The sequence below is a fragment of the Lottia gigantea genome (assembly GCF_000327385.1).
Source record: "Lottia gigantea unplaced genomic scaffold LOTGIsca_2, whole genome shotgun sequence".
Taxonomy (NCBI): domain Eukaryota; kingdom Metazoa; phylum Mollusca; class Gastropoda; family Lottiidae; genus Lottia; species Lottia gigantea.
Genome location: NW_008708400.1, coordinates 5,107,957 through 5,127,403, shown reverse-complemented (window position 1 = coordinate 5,127,403; position 19,447 = coordinate 5,107,957). Strand labels below are relative to the sequence as shown.

General features: G+C 31.6%; 1 protein-coding gene across 1 annotated transcript; it reads left to right on the top strand.

The window, feature by feature from the left end:
• Positions 1–622: 622 nt before the first annotated feature.
• LOTGIDRAFT_152954 (hypothetical protein) lies at positions 623–9,081 on the top strand (the record flags this gene model as incomplete). Its single annotated transcript, XM_009053441.1, has 10 exons — positions 623–772; positions 1,124–1,228; positions 1,669–1,792; positions 3,072–3,090; positions 4,206–4,207; positions 7,055–7,314; positions 7,717–7,863; positions 8,231–8,274; positions 8,542–8,643; positions 8,889–9,081. The coding sequence occupies 10 exons, from the start codon at positions 623–625 to the stop codon at positions 9,079–9,081; spliced, it is 1,146 nt and encodes a 381-aa protein (XP_009051689.1).
• Between the last annotated feature and the right edge of the window lie 10,366 nt (positions 9,082–19,447).

Genomic DNA, 19,447 nt, shown 5'->3' with positions numbered 1-19,447 from the left:
GACATTGAACGGCAGTGTGAGACCAAATATGCCAGAACTAGGACATGAATTAGCCATCTGGCTGACTACAATGAGCTTTGAATTGAATTTTTTCTCTCATTTCATAAATGTTCAAAATAAAATTTTAAACTTTATGCCATTAGTCTTAGAATGTCTTCAGGTCTATAAAAATATAAGGTTCAGTGATTTTACCTTTGAAATAGTCACATTTTCCTCCCAGAAAATTCATGTGAAAATGCCCTGCTTTTCGGACTGAATATTTTACAATAAATAACTATCAGTAGTATTTTGTAATGAATCTTTCAATTCGTTCGAAAATGATTGACAAAATTCGATTCAGAAATCATTGTAGAGTAGTTTTAATCAGCTTTAGCCATCTCATTCTTGAATTCATGTCAAGGAATCTGTGACGTCAAGATTCTTTACCTTTTTTTTTCTTTGTAAAGGAAAGTTATGGCTTAATGCTAATTTGATTTTGAATGTCCTTGTTTTTAATTCTCCCTGCTCTTTAAAGGTGAACTAAATGATAATGACCTAAAAAAAACCCGCACACAAAATAGATTACAAACCAAATCACTGCTAGATTATAAAACTACTCTCGTCTGTTTCCAGTTTAAAAAGAATGGATGACTCCCAGTGGTCGAGCCTGGAGAACTTAATTAAAGAATTTGATGAACCAGAAGACATAGTCAATGAAAAGATATTTACCAGACATCTTACAAGTGAAGAATATGAAGAAAATATCAAATCAGATACTGAGAGAGAAATACAGGTTGGTTAGGTTCCCTTATTACTGACAGTCGTTCATTCATATTGAATGATTTTTAAAAGCAAGAGGTTATGATATTCTACAGTATGAGGAACTCTTGTCAAGTAGTAACATTGGGCCTACCTTGTTACAAAATATTTATAGTTTAGTGTACACGAAATATCCATACAAAGTTGTCCCAGAGATAAGGATTGCATCCAACCATTTTATTGCATGACTTAAACATGAGTTGCAGGTTTTGGCACTCCAAATAATCATGACTGAGTTCAGTTCTTTTAGCTCCAGATATACATGACTGAGTTGCACTGAGCTCCAAATATTAGTCAGAGTTTTAGAATTTCAACTTCATTTCAGAGGTTAGTGAAATACATTGACAGTCATCCAGAATCATACAGGAAAGTTTTACGTAAGAGAAGAATGGAAGAAATAGAAAATGCTGGTTTTTTCTCCAATTTGAAGGTTTGTAAAAAAAAAACTTTACCTGAAAAGCTCAAATAATTGGTGTAAAAACTGTCTCCCATACCATGTTCAAGTCCATTAATTTTCAAACAATTTTCATAGATATTTTGATATTTGATCAAAAATGAAATAAAAACTTAGGAAACTTGCAACAAATTTGAAATGAAATTTAGAGCAGTATTAACTTCTGTGATTCTTTGAGTGTATATGAGTAGCTCCTTTCATTTTCTCTCTATTTCTTTAAACTTGATCTTGTTTACTAGCCACATGTGCAAGGTGGTGTATTTGGACATTATCTACTATTTTAATTTTTATATGTTTATATAGTTTTTTTTATTATCTTATTTAGGCATTCATTTTTAAATCAATAGAAATCTTACTCAACTTAATGCCTGTTTTGTATGTTAATTTTGGTGAACAGTTGAATTGTTATTTTCTAGTTAAAGCTATTACGATGGCTACATGGAGATAACTGTCCTAACTGTATAGTAAATATAGACGAATCAACAACCAAATTAAACAATTTAAAACAAGGAATGGAAAAAGCCTTTAAGTATTCTACCAGTGAGTATTCATTCTTAGAACTTTCTTTTTTAGATAACTCAAAAATTAACTTGCAAATTTGATAGACACCATCAGAATATAAATCTCTGTCCATCTGCCTGTACAATGCCGATTGTTTGTTGATCTATTCACAATTCTTGTAAAAAATGATAGAGGCTATAGTATTTATATGATTTTGATGAAATTAGAACATGATTGTATGTAGATTGCTAATATTGTTGATTTTGACCTGGACTAACTTTGAGAAAACAATGAGTCTGACTAGTGATCTGTGACAATTTAAAGAAATTTATTAACTGAATTTACCAAACCAAAATCAAAAACCAAAAGCCTATTTGATCTGTCTAACCCTTTGCCATTGTATTGGACTAAAATTCTTGATTGAGAATGAGTTTTGTTCAGGGCTTTCAATGTTAAATTGAATTTTGTTCAGGGTTTTCAATGTTAAATTGAATTTTGTTCAGGGCTTTCAATGTTAAATTGAATTTTGTTCAGGGATATAAGGATTTTTAGAGATTATAAACAAAGGGTAATTATTCACAGCTTTGAGGTGAGCTAAAATCAGCGTATGGTAGAGACCTCTCTCATCCTGTATTCTTGGAGAGTGAGTTGAAATCAGTATATCTCATCCTGTATTTGATGTTCATTGTGATAGCAGACATCCCAGGGTACAATTCTTCTTGTCATGTCAGCAACATAATACAAGAATGTTCCCAGATGCAGAATTTAAAGATAATTTTAATCCTGAAAGTTAGGTAAGTGTTTATTTGTTAAATGAAATTAATATTCAACCTATTATTTGACTGATTATTTTGCAACTTTTTTTTTAATTCAAGCATTCTTTTTCTTTATGGTTATTTAGTAAGAAAAATCCTGTCTCATATTTAGTATCAATTTCAACATTCCTAGTTTTACCATATGGAGACAAAAGCTGCAAGCTCTTATTTTTAACCTCCTCCTTTGTATTTGAGAGCTGATAATTGATGTTATCTCATCAAACTTTCTTTGCCTCTTTTTCTTTTAGATTAAAAATCCTTGAAGATTATGAAAAAGAGAAAAATGGCAGAAATAATGCTTGAAATTTTATGGTGGGTTATTGTTATATTATATTGTTTATCAGCAATTGTTTTGATGAGGTGTGTGTATTAAAACTCCATGCATCCCTTGAACACTAATTACTTTATTCCTTATGTCCTTTCAAACTCAAATGCATTTTAGATACATCTAGTGTATCACAAAATTATTTATCTTTAAATTATTTTTTTCCTTTTTATTTCAGGTGTGCAACATAAAATGAAGTGAGTCGTTTCAGGTCCAAGGCTGAGGTAGGTCAAATATTTTCAGATATTATTATATTAGATAGGACTTTTATGGGTAGTAGGTAGGTTTGAGATTGATAAATGTAAAATTAAGAGAGAGAAAGTTTTGATGAGAATAAAGCTGTAATGATAATGTTATGATATATTATAAGAATTATTATGAAGGAATGATAATGTAGTAATATATGATAAGGTGAAGGATAATGTTATAATATATGATAGGAATTAAGATGAAGGAATGCTAATGTTATGATATAATGATAGGAATTAAGATGAAGGAATGATAATGTAGTAATATATGATAAGGTGAAGGATAATGTTATGATATAATGATAGGAATTAAGATGAAGGAATGGTAATGTTATGATATATGATAGGAATTAAGATGAAGGAATGCTAATGTTATGATATAATGATAGGAATTAGGATGAAGGAATGGTAATGTTATGATATATGATAGGAATGAAGATGAAGGAATGATAATGTAGTAATATATGATAAAGTGAAGGATGATAATGTTATGATATATGGTAGGAATTAAGATGAAGGAATGATAATGTTATGATATATGATAGGAATTAAGATGAAGGAATGATAATGTAGTAATATATGATAAAGTGAAGGATGATAATGTAATAATATATGATAAGGTGAAGGAATGATAATGTAGTAATATATGATAAAGTGAAGGATGATAATGTTATGATATATGATAGGAATTAAGATGGAGGAATGATAATGTTATAATATATGATAAGTTGAAGGATGATAATGTTATAATATATAATAAGGTGAAGGAATGATAATGTAATAATATATGATAAAGTAAAGGATGATAATGTTGATATATGATAGGAATTAAAATGAAGGAATGATAATGTTATGATATATGATAGGAATTAAAATGAAGGAATGATAATGTTATAATAAATGAAAAGTTGAAGGATGATGATGTTATGATATATGATAGCAAATAAGATAAAGGACTAATAATTTTATAATATATGATAGGAATTAAGATGAATTCTTTATGTCTTTATGAATTGTAGGGTAATTTTACTAAGCTTTAATCAAATTTTCATTTTATATTGTAGATGTGAGTTCACAAGATTAAAGAAATATCAGCACTTGAAGTTGATGAATACTTTTTACTAAATCATCAAAAAAGAAAAAGATTGTTAAAAATTGTTATAATTGTGTATATTTTAGAATTAAAAAGATATGAATTGTGTTGTTTTTAGTGAAACATATTGAAATTTCTGTGGGCTATAAAGAAATTTCAGATGTTTTAATATGTCTTGAACAATGCTTGTTGCTGAATAAGTACATTGCTATGCAAAAGGCTACATAGAGCCTTTTTCTTAAAGTTGGCACTGTGAGTTAGATGCTTGAGCGCTAACCTTAAGGTCCAGGATTTATGCACGCAGTCCACAGCACTGTTTTTTTCAATTTACATCTTTTTATACGCCCACACGTAAGATGGATGTATATTGTAATCACCCCGTCGGTCCGTTGGTCCGTCGGTCCGTCCCTTCACATTTGGCTCGTGCTCACTCTACAGGCTACAATTTTTTACAGATTCTTTGATTTTTATTTTGTGTGTCAATGTCATTATGAAGATGATGCCTATTGATTTTCGTGATGATTGGATAATTTTTCACCGAAATCTCGTGTCTGACTTGACGTTTTTCTCTATTAGCTATATTGTGCAACTCGTGCTCACTCTACAGGCTACAATTTTTTACAGATTCTTTTGATTTTTATTTTGTATGTCAATGTCATTATGAAGATGATCCCTATTGATTTTCATGATGATCTATCGATTTTCATGATGATCGGATAATTTTTCACCGAAATATCGTGTCTGACTTGACGTTTTTCTCTATTAGCTATATTGTGCAACTCGTGCTCACTCTACAGGCTACAATTTTTTACAGATTCTTTTGATTTTTATTTTGTGTGTCAATGTCATTATGAAGATGATCCCTATTGATTTTCGTGATGATCGGATAATTTTTCACCGAAATATCGTGTCTGACCTGACGTTTTACTCTATTAGCTATATTGTGCAACTCGTGCTCACTCTACAGGCGACAATTGTTTACAGATTCTTTTGATTTTTATTTTGTATGTCAATGTCATTATGAAGATGATCCCTATTGATTTTCATGATGATCTATCGATTTTCATGATGATCGGATAATTTTTCACCGAAATATCGTGTCTGACCTGACGTTTTACTCTATTAGCTATATTGTGCAACTCGTGCTCACTCTACAGGCTACAATTGTTTACAGATTCTTTTGAATTTTATTTTGTATGTCAATGTCATTATGAAGATGATCCCTATCGATTTTCGCAATGATCGGATAATATTTCACCGAAATATCGTGTCTGACTTGAAGTTTCACTCTATTAGCTATATTGTGCAACCCTGTAGTCACTATAGACTGTTTAATCATTTCTGACAGCTGCCAGTGGGCGTATGTTACCTTGCCTGGCAAGCTATCTTTTTCATCAATTTACAGAAAAGAAATATATTTCATAAAACTCTTTTAAAAAGTCTATAGTGGTGAAAATTTACTAGTTTTTCCGCAAAATGTTGGTAAGATTTTGAAACGTGAAATTATGTCACCTTGACATTAATGGCGTCATCTTAACGATTGACCGTCAAAAAATTGAATGGTCATAATAGCAAAAAAAAAACAAATTATGCAGGGAAAATGCGAAAAACTTCAAGGCTTTGATCTCAAAACAGAAATTGTCTAGTTTCATCTTTTCTGAAGCATTTCTTGAATTAAAAAAATAGTTACGATAGGGTATAGCTGTCGTAAGTTACGCCAAAATTTCTTAGCTTAAGAATTTTGGTGAAACTCAAATTTTCGATTTTTTCTTACGTAAGACAGACTTAAGAAAATATTTGACTTAAGAAGTTTAGTGAAACGGGGCCCAGAGTTCAATCTAGGCATAATGTTTATAAATATTCTGAAGGGCACATGGTTCAAACATTTTGGGGAAAATTGATTAAATGTTGTATCACCAAAAGTTGGAAGTGAAAATTGTGTTCTTTCTCTAATATATAGATAGTTAACACTTCAGAAACATCAAAGATGTCAATAAAACATAGTGTAGCTGTGAGGATGGGACAATAACAACTGTTTATAGTCATAGATCCCATGACTATTTGAAATATTTGAACATACATTGTTCAAGAAGGTTGCACAACCTCATTTCATAGAATTGGACATAGAATGATGAAATCTTCATGATGTTTTTTCTATGAACAGTTTGAGTTACAAACTTACTGTAAGCACAATATAAAATGATTTAACAAAACTTAGTATACATATTTTGATTGATATTTCAGATTGAAGTTGAAATTGCCCATATTTTTTACACCAGTTTTTTAGTTATTGTCCTAGTCAATGCACAAAATAATTAGATTTCTAGGACAAAAGAACCTAAAATAATCTTTATAAAACATGGTGTGCTATTTGCAAGTTGACAATACTCCACTCCCTGAAATTATTAAAGATAGGCCAAAGTTTTGATTTATTTACTATTATGGACTCTGATGTCTTAACCACAATTGAGGTCAGGGGTTTCATTCAATTTTCATGTTATTGATGTTTGCAGCCATAAAAAGAACATCAGTTTGCAGCTATTGGTGTATTTTATCTTGTCTGGCAAGCTGTCTGTTACTGATTTTTGAAACTTGGAATCTAGATCTATAATGAAGGTCAGACTCCTGCTGAAGAAAAGCAATACACATGTCTAATTCATTTCGTAATTCTGTTTCATTTCCAAATCTGATTTTGAGCATTACACTAGCTCAGTTGCTAGAAAGTATGATTGCTGACTGCTTGAGAATATGTGTCGTAAGTTCAAACCTTCTCCTGTAAGAAGGCTTGTTATCCTACTATCAGTTTTTGTTTCATTTTAGCTGCAAAGTCAAAGTCCTCACCCAACTTATTAAACCAGACACATTACTCTACACCATGTTGTACTCCTCACACCAGAAAAAAACCCAGACTGAGTTGTGGAAGTCCAGCAAATTATTCTCCTTATGTACAGATTAGTCTGGCTGATTTACCAGTGGTTCAGAATGAGAGTAAGGAAGATGAAAGGGTGCCCCTTCCACCTCCTCCCCCACCTCTACCATCATCATTCTTTACACAACAACAAAGAGCTGCTCAATTACAGGTAAGATTGTTACCATTGCTGTTATTCCAGTATTTTATCAAACTTGTCTTTTTTTACTAACTGACTTACACAGACATCATATTCAATTATTCTGAATTGAATTTGAAGTGCTTGCCAGAAACCTTCAGATAATAATGAGTTAATCCACTAAGTTTGGACCTGTTTTGCATTTTTTTTTTCAAGTTCCCTGTACATGTACATATATTCCATACAATTACAACAAATCAATAGGATACTGCTTCATTTGAAATCAATCCTGTCTGAGTAATAAATAAACCAAGTACTAACAATCTTAAGAAAACTAAGCCTGTGTGTCTGAAGTTTGATATCTTGTCAACTGAGTTGTTTATTTGTTTTTGATAATGTATAACTGTATACACTATGTTTCATTTGTATTTAAAGATGTCACATCCTCCCCTGCCAGCCACGCCTCAGACTAATGAAGTATTATATTGTATCTATGATGAACAAGAGAATAAAGAACCTAATAGTGATGATATCAAAATAGATGATGTTACTATGTCAATCAGACCAGACTCTAGTAATGATGTAAGTATGTCATTTGTCAGGTGTCACCCCTAATTTCATGAATGAGCTATTCTAAACATGCATTATGGTATTGATTGGAAAGTCCAAATTTTTCCTTATTATTATGTTCATGATTGTTGGAAAATTTGTAATGATAAATATACCAAATGAACAACATGTAGAATCTCAAAAGGGATGCTAAGTTGATAAACAAAGTCCCAGAGAGGCAGAAGGTGCTCCAATTGAGTAAACATGCCCTGCATCTGTTGCAACATCTGCCACAGTACTGTTCCAATGCTACCAATTTGAATACAAAAATTTACATGAATCCCAAGCAAATTGAAATTTCCACAACTTTAGCTTTAATATATTCTATTTTTATTTTCAGTTTTTAACACCAAAGAATGTATGTGTAAGAAAGCGAAGGAGAAGGTTTGTTTATTTTTCAATTAAAATTTTTTTTTTCCAACTTGCAAATCGATAAAAGCAATGACAACAGATCCTTGTCATTGTAAAAGTTTGTGAAGTTACTTTTTTGCCTAATTGTATAATAATTTAACCCTGATCAATTCTAAACTGTACAAACTTAAAAATAGACATCAGTTAACAGGGATTGAATGTAAAGAAGAGATTTATTAGGTCAATGGTAATGAAAGACGTATAATAATAAATATGTCCTATCTATTTGTTTTATTCTAGAACCAGATTATCAAGGTCTCCATCGAAACCTAGTTCTAATCTTTTGTCAGATTTACAGTCAGCTAATCCTCTGACTAGACTTAAAGCTACAACTGTTATTAGGTAGGCTGGCTTCATTTATTTGCATGCCTCACAAGTTTTATCTTACTGTATATTTTCCAAGATACCTGGAAAACCAAATTTTATCTCTTAAAATATGACCTAGTTTATTAAAGAAATGAACTTTATACATGCATGAATATCTACAAGCATCGCACTTAGGTCAATATGAAAAGGAATCTTCTTGTCTAAATATTTCTTTTTTATTTAATGACATGATTTGATTAAATCTTTTTTGTGTTTTTCAGATCCCCAGGTGGAACTCCAGCCAAATCAAATGAAGGAACCTCAGATGCACCCTTACAGAAAGCTCTTTTAATAGCTTTTAAAAAGAAATTTCGTAATGTGAGAACACCAAATTCAACCAGCTCATCACCTCGTATTAATAGCTCAGGATTTTCACCCAGGTTACGTTTATCTCCTGCTCATTTTGATTGCTGATTCTTGCTGATCATTGAATGAAAATCATGAACGTAACAACTCTTAAAGTCAAAGTACAGGGATCATATATCTAAATCATATGCTATGTTTTGGTTGAAGAGCAATTTTTAACATGTAAATAAAAGAGGGTGTATGTGCCAAAATAGCAAGAATTTGCCTATTATCTTTTTGGGTTTATAGCAATTAGAAACATTATTAATGCTTCAAAGTAATCATACCAATATTTCAGAAAAAAACCATTACACTATTAAAAAAAATACAGTTGTGTCCACAATTCACATATTTCAATGTCATTTAAAAATATATAACTGTGTTTTAGCAATGCAGCAGTGTGCTTCTGTAACATTACTTCAAAACTAAGAAAGGTGTGATAAGACAATTTTCTATTATTTGTGACATTTTCTTAGAATTGAACAATTGTACAGCTTTACCTATAGATTGAATAAATGTTGGGTATTTGCAAACAACAGTCATTATGAGATGCAAAAAAAAATATGTCACAAGTGAAGCACTGCATGTAATGTGCAAGTATTTTCAATATTTCATGTTCAAAATGTGTCAATCATTTTATTACATTTATTTCATTTTTTAGAACTTATTTACTTTCAGAGCACATTTTCATTTCATAGCACATTTATCATTTCATAGCACATTTATCATTTCATAGCACATTTATCATTTTTCATAATGTCAACATTGTCAAGTATTATTGTACAGATTGCTGTGATAAATAAATTCTGTAATAAATGTTTATATTTACTACTTGAAATAGTTCCATTTCATATTTTCCCCTTCACTGTCATATCTACTGTATACTTTTTGCCTATATTAAGATCTTGTGACAAGAATATACATGTATTCCCGTATTCCTAGTTGTCTTTTGCAAACAAACTTACTGGGACTGCGTTGGAGATTGTAAATTATTTCTAGTACAGTTATTGATACATCACAGCAAAATAAACAGACACCATTTTTATGTTGCTTTCGGTTCATAGAAAAACACTTGTTGTCCATAGTGTCATTAGAATAGACAGTGATGTTTCTACGCAATTGAGACTGGCCTGGATTAAATTGGTCCCCCGATTTAAATTACTTACCATTTTACAAAGGGAAAAATTGCTGGTGAGCTCTCCTACTCGAACCTTACAGTGTGGAGATTCTTCCTTTCGATTATTTCACTTGGTTTCTTTGCTGAAAAAGAAGACTGTTTCTTTTGATGTGGTCTGAATCCAGACAGATTTGTGGAGCTCCATAAAGGCAATATTAACATACTGTATTTATTGTGGTCTAAGTCTCGCTAGAGTTATCTTCTCTTTTTGTCAGTGAAAAGAAAACAAACAAGAAATTTTACCAATCTGTCACACATTATTTTGCAATCTAAAGGGTAATTTACTTATATATTTTCGTAATATGTTAAATTAATTGTTATATTGTATATTTCAAATCGTTTCCAACGCACATTGGTTTTGTAGTTGTCGTATTATTGATTTTTATTGTCATTCAGGCTAAATCCATGATTTGCCATTTATAATTTGGTCATCCTTCTATAAAATTAATAATAGTCATACTAGAATCTCAAGGCCAAACTTTAGAGATTGGTTCCTCATCATGTCATTTGATTATAAGCCTATAAGGTATAGTAATGAGAAATTTGGCACATGTTATAGCTACATTGCCAGTGGTCCTAGTCTACATTAAGGTTGTTAGCTTAAACGTAAGCAGTGGTTTTCAACCAGTTTTTGTATGTGTCCCAAAATCAAATCAGCGTGAAAATGATGTCCCTAAATATTGAAAGCGTATCTATGATTGGATACATCGCATAGTTTGATAGTAATAATTCTCTGAGTACTAGACAATGTTAATTTAGGTTGTGTATAGTGTAGTCATCATATGAGATGTTGTATATTGTAGTTGGAAAGTTTTTATAGCCATAGGTATAAATGCTTTTTCTTTGGACAAATAATATTTATGATAAATAAACAAGATTTATGACGTACTTCAAGTCTTCAAAGCCTTTCAGCCTCTATGACATGCATCAAAATGAGTTCATTTCATTTTATTTATGTAAATGTAAATGTAGTCTTAAAAGAGCCACTTATAATCATTGTTTCTCATTGAACATATGGGAATGCCTAAATAAACAAAAGAGATGCAACTTGTTAGCTTATGGGCTCTATAGAAAAAGTAGCTGAAATAACCCAGTCTTGATGTTGAAAGAGAAGGCTATAGTAACCTGGTAGGAGTTGTCAATTCCTGAGGATTGCATAGTGTGTTGTTGTCAGAGGTTGCTTGGTTAAAATCTGGTACTGGTATCTCATTTAAGATCTCTATCAGATATATTGCTCTGAACCCCTTGCCTCAACCCTTAAAATGTATTTGAGTTGAACAGTCCCCATTCAGTTGGATGGTCGTTATTCAATGCAATTAGGTACTGTGGGTTAAAACCTACTTAAGGTTAGAAATATTCTGATGCCACAGACAGTGCTGTGGAGAGTTGGCTTTCAACCTTTATCTCTATGCAAGACATCGAGAATTTATACTATCTATTATCAGCTAACTCAGCTTCTTGAATAAACTTAGCCTTCCAACCCAGAAACCTTCTTCTTTCTTACCCCTACCCCAAAAACCCACAAGTTCAAAATTAGTTCAGAAATATTAGAAATTATAATCTTATCTATATATTGCCTCCTACTCAGTATGTGTTTACTGGTTTCTAATTGAAATATTACAATCTCTCTTTTACCCTGACCCCAAAAATCCACAAGTCAACTAGAAATAGGATCAGAAATATTAGAAATTATAATCTCCATCAATATATTGCCCCCTACTTCACCCAGCTCTCAGTTTTTTAATACTAGATCTAATTAGAATTTCATTGACCCTTTTTTCCAACCTTCTCTCTATCTTTTACCCCGACCCCAAAAATCCACAAGTCAGCTAGAAATTAGTTCAGAAATATTAGAAATTATAATCTCCATCTATATGTTGCCTCCTACTTCACTCCACTCTCAGTTCTTTAATACTAATTAGAATATTGATTTTTGAGCGTGGTAACCGTGACAACTGATATACCAGCAGTAGAGATATTGTACACTATATTCACTCTAACTAGTTTAACTCTTAGCTTCAGTTTAACGGAATTTATTGATGGTTTTATAATCCACATCATTTTTATTTACGGTAAATAGCGTTTTTTCTCTTAATATTGGATCATATATAGATCATTTTCTGACTCCAGTAGGTAATTTTAGTCACTATTCTATATCATCTGGGGATTTGTAAAAGGTTATGTTCTCAGTTATGTATATCTTGAAATGTAGGTCTTTGATATTGATGACAAATTTGTTTAAGATTCTTAAAGCTCTATACTGTGGTTACTGTATTTATTTTCAATTACAAATTATGATATAACTCCATTGTTACTGTTAGTACTGCCTTAGTACCCAATGAGTACAACTCAAAATAGTTCTTATAGATAAGCCTTTGAATTGTTGAGACACTAGTTGGGGATTATTTAAGCCATGTCTTAGAAACATGTTTGTTCCGTCTTCAAGGTTGTTTGTGGTTTCATGTTTTATTTCTTGGTTTGACTCTAAGAATATAAGAAGCTATTTAATGAATTATTTTGATAGTAAAGATAAACAAACTCTGCCTTTTTAACTAGAAGGTGGTTAACTGTTGTGGACTAGGCCTTCTGTCGATTTTGAGGAGCATTTGAATTTTTTAAAAATTGAATCATGTAAATTCATCAAATGTATATAAAAAGGTTATATGATGTAGATTTTGCTAATATTATAGATCACAGATTTTCATACAGTAAACTGAAACTAATAGAGGAATTATCTGTGCCACTTGCACTAACATTATGAAATGGATCTAAACTATGGACAGTATTACTCTGAATTCAGAAGGCAAATCTATGATATATCATTGCTTATTTTTACTTTTGGTTGAGTCGTTTAGTTCTGGTTACGTTATTGGGAGTTAATACCAATTATGTATTTAAAAAGAGTTCATAAATAATTTGAATATTTGTCATAGATTACTATTTTCCAAAGAATAAAAGCAAGAATATCTGGATTCATCAGCATGATAAGAGGATCTACCAGTAATTGGGAACTTGATTAGTAGTCAAGAACCATTCTTCTTCAAGACAAATATGTTTTGCTTTTTAATGTTAGTAAATTAGTTTTCTGTGGTTTTTCTTCAATACAAATTCAGTGTTCCACTGTAACTGGAAAATGAAATGAAATGAATGGAGTTTTATGTCCTACCTTTCTGAACCTTGTGGGCTAATGAAGATGGGCGACACCATTTTGCCAGGACAGCGGCATTAGCCTGCTCTATTTCGATTTCCAACTGTCGAGGGATCTTTAACATGCACAGGCTGTAGCACACAGGGCCTCGGTTTATTGTCCCATCCGAGCGACTAGACGCTTTTTCCAAGTCAGTCCCTCATACCTGCATCACTAACAGGGGGAAACCGGGTTGAAAAATCTGAAGGTATTATCTCGACCTATGCCGGGATTGAACCCTGGACCTTCAGGTTAGCGAGCAAGCGTCTAATTCACTGAGCCACCGTGGCTTCCCCCTGTAACTGGAGACACTCTAAGGTTCAAATAGTTTAATCTGTTTATAGTGCTAGAGTAATATACCGCTAATAACCTAATTCATATATCTCATTAATATGGATATTATCTATCTCTTATTAATGTCTAGGCTTAAGTTCAGTATTAATCAAAGGAAAGTTCCTTCAAAGACTTCACTGTGGAGTCAAGTATCATGGACTTGAGAATGAGATGACTTCCATAAATACATAAGTACCATAATGCAATAAGTCATAATTTCAGTCATAAAAAATGGATAAGACATAACAGTCATAAACTGATACATACTTTATGCAGAAGAGAAAGGAAATAAGAAATCCTATGAATATGGTATTATCACTTAAAACATGCAGATTTAATACAAATATTTGTAAACTTATAAACTAACTGAACTTTATCTTAAATTATGAATTAAATTACCCATTTTGGAATAGAACACAATTACTTGTAGACTTTGTTATCATAAAGATTCCAGGCCAATTAAAACATGTCATATGACTTTGAATCATTTGTAGATGCCATTTACCTGGGGCCTCCAGGAAGTTACTGCTCCCAGTTACTGAATAACAGTAGGATATTGGTGCCAATACAATATGTCAGTTTGTGACACAGATAGAGTATAGGAAACATCCTGGTCAGTCTGTTGTTTATCTTCTATTATAAGTTTTCCAAGGTGAAAGTCATTATACACCTGTCAATTGATCCAGAATAACTGTGAAGAAAACTAAAACCGACATTGAGGAAATGTCTTACTTTCTGTATATGATTAGGCTAATGATTATAGGAAACGTGATGCAGTGTGCAAGAAGGGAAATTTTGACAGTACCCTCTTGCAATTCCTATTGTCAAGGGATTTTATACTATGAGCACAGCCAGTAGCACCACAGGGTTTCAATTTATTGTCTGTGTCAGCCCCTTCAACTCTTCAAGTTATATCTTGACCTGATGAATCTCTCAATCCTAAGTATTATCATTTTGTAATCCTGACACATGAAAAGTGATTCATATGAAGCGATTGCCATGGTGTTTACAGAAAAGTATAAGGTTTTATATTGTTAATCATATCAATTGAATGAAAAAGAGAGTCTGACCTGTTCGATCATGAACATGATATGACTTGGTGGGATATAGGGTTATAAACACTTTATAATTGTATATTTTTGAATGAGACTATTTTATGATATTTATGTTACAATAAGTGACATGTAATACAACTTTACATAGCTTTTCTTGATTTTAAATATAACATTCATTTCAACATTTTACATTGCCATTATCAGGTAAGCTGACAGTATCTAAAGGATTTTTAAAACAGTATTTCAAAGTTTGTTTTCTTGATTTTAAATACAATTTTCATACATTCCACCAGTTTACAATGGTAAATTTATGAAGTCACCACTCCTTATAATAGCTATCTCATAAAATTTAACTAAGTGTTTCAGTGTGTTATGTCGTTCTAAGTTTATTTTGATTCGTTTAGAGAAACACGTTAAAATGAGGAAGGCTATTGGTACTTTGTGCTTATTGTTCTTAATATTTAATGATGGTACTTTCTTTCAGATCTTCACAACTTTGATAGAATTGTACACATTCAATATTAAGAACCATGATTGGTTGTTGTAAGTGCTTTCCACAGATCACAAATAAGATCTCTAAAGTTACGTATATTTGACAAGTCACAAGATTCCTCAACTAGCAGGTCATGAAGCCTCCAATCTTGACAATAATTTGAAAGAAAGAAAGATTTTAAATTTTTTAATTTGACTTTAGATTTTGTAAAGTCTCGATCAATGTTATCAATCTGATTCTAACAGTACTGGTAAATGGATATTATAACAAGCAGGTCAATATGTCTAGCCAGAATCATTATAATTTAATTTGCACTTAAAAATTTAATTAAAAACAGAGAGCTCAGACTGTCTAACTCATTAGACCTTTTCTGATAGACACGGAAGTTTGTGCTGATGAAAGATGGATTAAAGGGACACATTAACCAATGTAAATATGTTACGATTAATCATACCTTAGTTTCAGAAACAGGAATTGTTTATCTAAGGAAGACAGTAATAGTGTTCACAGCTTACCATTGAAATTTGAGCCATGTGTATCCATGATTTTTCATGTTTGAAAAATTAAATTGATGAGTCTGCAATGGTGGAATGCAGCTATGTCATTTAGACTGTGACTATTCACATGTATTCAAGGACCAAATTACCGCCTGAAAATATAATTTGTTGCCCATTAACATCTAGAGTTAAAGAGTCCGGAGACTAAAAGGGAATATTGGACACCTCTTAAAATGGATGTTTGCATCAATTAAAAGAGGATGGAACTTGTCTTTGTAAATACTACTAAATAACTACAATGAAAGAGTTAGAAAGTGTTCAGACTGGTCAGCATCTATATATCTATAATATCTATAATATCTATATATCTATAATATCTATATATCTATAATATCTATAATATCTATAATATCTATAATGAAAGGTTGTCCAGACAATAGGCTGTTTTAAGACAGATGATGCAGAAATTCAGCTCTCCCGAAAGACATTTTCTTCTCAGAAATGAGAATTTGTATCTGATTGATATTTCATGTTCATCATTATTTGTGAGACCTTTTGAATTAAATACAATTTCCACATTGAATTAATGCTTCCTATGTTTTTATAGGTTCCTACAGACAATCTAGCATAAAAACAGTCAAATGTTAAAAAAAAACAGCTGAGCTCTGTTTCTCATAATATTTACAATAGAATTTGAGTAAAATAATATAAATTTAAATTTTACATCTGAAATGTCAAACTTTGATTGTAAAATTACAGTATTGATACTGGCACTTAGTTACAACTTTTTAAAAATGTTTGGTAGAGAGTTTATTTCTCTACCAACTTTATTCCTTCAAATAACATTTTGCGGGAAAATGTTTGAATAACCAGACACAAAATTTGAATTACCAAAGTTCGTGGCCGAGTTGTTGTCATAGTGCCAAACAGCTTTGTTAGTTTTCAGAGCAAAAATACAAAATAAAATCAACATTTGTACACCTCCTCAAATAATATTCACATTTATTCCAAATAACCTGCTTATCAATGACTCAACAAAGCAAGTACAACTACACAAATGCGTTATGCCCCCTCTCATTTCGTCGTTACTGGGAAAAACCCCACCTGAAAACTTTGAAAATTAATTTATAATGGAAGGAAGCGTTATAATTTTCAGAAATTTTTGATAAATATTAAGGACACGTGTAATTACCTTTCTGTCAAGTTTCACATCGATCACTGATCGACAAGTGGGTTGATGCGAACCTGCAACAGTTTTCGATGATTCAATGAAGGCTGCCATTTTCAATCACCGTTCTTTTACTCCAAATATAAGATTCCTGATGGATATATCAAATGGTGACGTATGGTCTGCCAAGGGAGGTTATTGGTCTCTAATGACATGAATATGGGATTGTTCAAGCAATGGTTAAATATGAATAATCATCGTACCGTTGCTAAAGGAAAATGGTAGGAGATTTGAATGATGTCATTTGCTTGATTATGTCCAACAAACGTAGGTCAAGGGCTCTAATTTCTGTTGACTTGTTAATGTCTGGTGACCTCGTCCTAGCTGTAAATGGGTATGGCTAATCTGGGAAAGATCAATGACTTTGTTTGTTTGGTAGAAAGGATCTTCATGTATTTGAGTTTTTATCTTTGTGTCTTCCTTTCTTTATTTTTAGTCTTTTATATATCTTTTTCATCTCTCTGTGAATTTGAATAAGTGTATATAAGTTGCAATAAATGGCTGCTTCTTATATTTTTCTTTCCTGATGAAAATTCAAATTGATAATTAGCTTTGTAGAAAATAAAGAACATATCATAAGAAAGGTGTGTATACCCAGTCATATATGAAAATTAATTCATAGTCAAAACATTTTTATTGATTTTTACTATCTAAATCAGCCAGTAGGCCTACATTTAATCCTATTACACTTTGCCAGTCCTTAATTTTAATACCCATTACTCATGCATACCAACCCAGATTAGTTCTTAAATTTCACAGAGAAATAAACTCTCTGGAATACTGAACGTTATCCAACATAGGCTTCTCTTGACGGAAACATTCTGACTTTACTATATATAACTTTGTCTGCTTAGTGCTTGTGTCAGCTGAAAACAAATAACATTGTTGTGTTGAAGACTTTCATTTGCCACATATGATGGCAAAGGTAAACATGATTTTATATTCCTTTATCACATGGATCTCATGAATCAAACACCATATTACGATGTGGTGGTTGATGAAAAAAAAATGTCACAAACCTTATGAATCCGATACCTTACCAACAGTGTTCCATATACTAACATTTGTCCTTGGACCACCATTTTTGAATAGTTATAATTTTACAGATTTAAAAAAGAAATTAACTGACTTGTTGATTATTAAAGAAATGAAATAAAATAATAAAACAGTTGCCGACAGAGAGATAATGAAATAGTCCTCTTGTGTATTAATCTAACCAATTCTAGCCATTTCTTTATGAATATATTTTATATTTCTCTCTTGCCATTTTCTTATTTTGTATATCATTCTGTAGTTAACAGTATTTTTTGGAATTAATTGATATTTTCATGGTAATTTCCTAAGAGGAATATAGTTTTATTTTCACATATCTATAGAACAGATAGAAATTACCTATTACTTTTCAAAGTAAAATTTTAACTTTGTTTACATTGAGATATCAGAAAAGGTTTGGAGACCTTTATTATCATCCTGTTTGGTTTCTAAGGACCAATTCACCCTGACTAAGAAGTGTCCTTTTAATTTTATCAAAAAATATGATATAAAGAAAGATAAGCTTTTCATCCTATTCTTCTGCTCAAGATTGCTTAATGTTGATGAGATGCAATTATTGTAGAATATCAAGCTGTCAAGAAATCATCCACTTTTTCACTCTGTGTGCTATGAAATGAATCATGGAAATTTTTTTCTGATGAACAGATTGTACTATCTTGACATATGCCATGCATGGAGTCTTGATTTATTGAGCCTACGCAGCGCCTACACACTTGTTGATGATCTAAATTATGTATTGATTTAAGAATGTATATTAGGTTACTGTGAACAGGTGTGAAAAATATCAATGGTAAGGTAAGAAGATAGGTTAATCTGGTAATGCTCTCACAGACCATCAGCGGTTAATCTGGTGATAATGTTCTCATAGACCATCAGCGGCTAATCTGGGGATTGTTCTCTCAGATCATCATTAATGTTAATGATACTGTTAATCATCAGTGGTTAAACTGGTAAAAATGTCCTCATACACCATCAGCGGTTAATCTGGTGGTCATAATGTTCTCATAGATCATTAGGGGTTAAATTGGTAAAAATTTTCTCTCAGATTATCAGGGGTTAATCTGGTAAAAATGTTCTCATACACCATCAGCGGTTAATCTGGTGGTCATAATGTTCTCATAGATCATTAGGGGTTAAATTGGTAAAAATGTTCTCTCAGATCATCAGCGGTTAATTTGGAAGTAATGTTCTCATAGATCATCAGGGGTTAATCTGGTAAAAATGTTCTCATACACCATCCGCGGTTAATCTGGCAGTAATGTTCTCATAGATCTAGTCCATCAGGGGTTTATGTCATTCTAGAATTTTGAAATGTAGACATAAATTTGTAAATTGAAAAATTGATATGTTTTAAAATAAATGAGAAAAGAAGTCATGTCTGTCGTCATAGATTCTACAAGAAATAGACATTC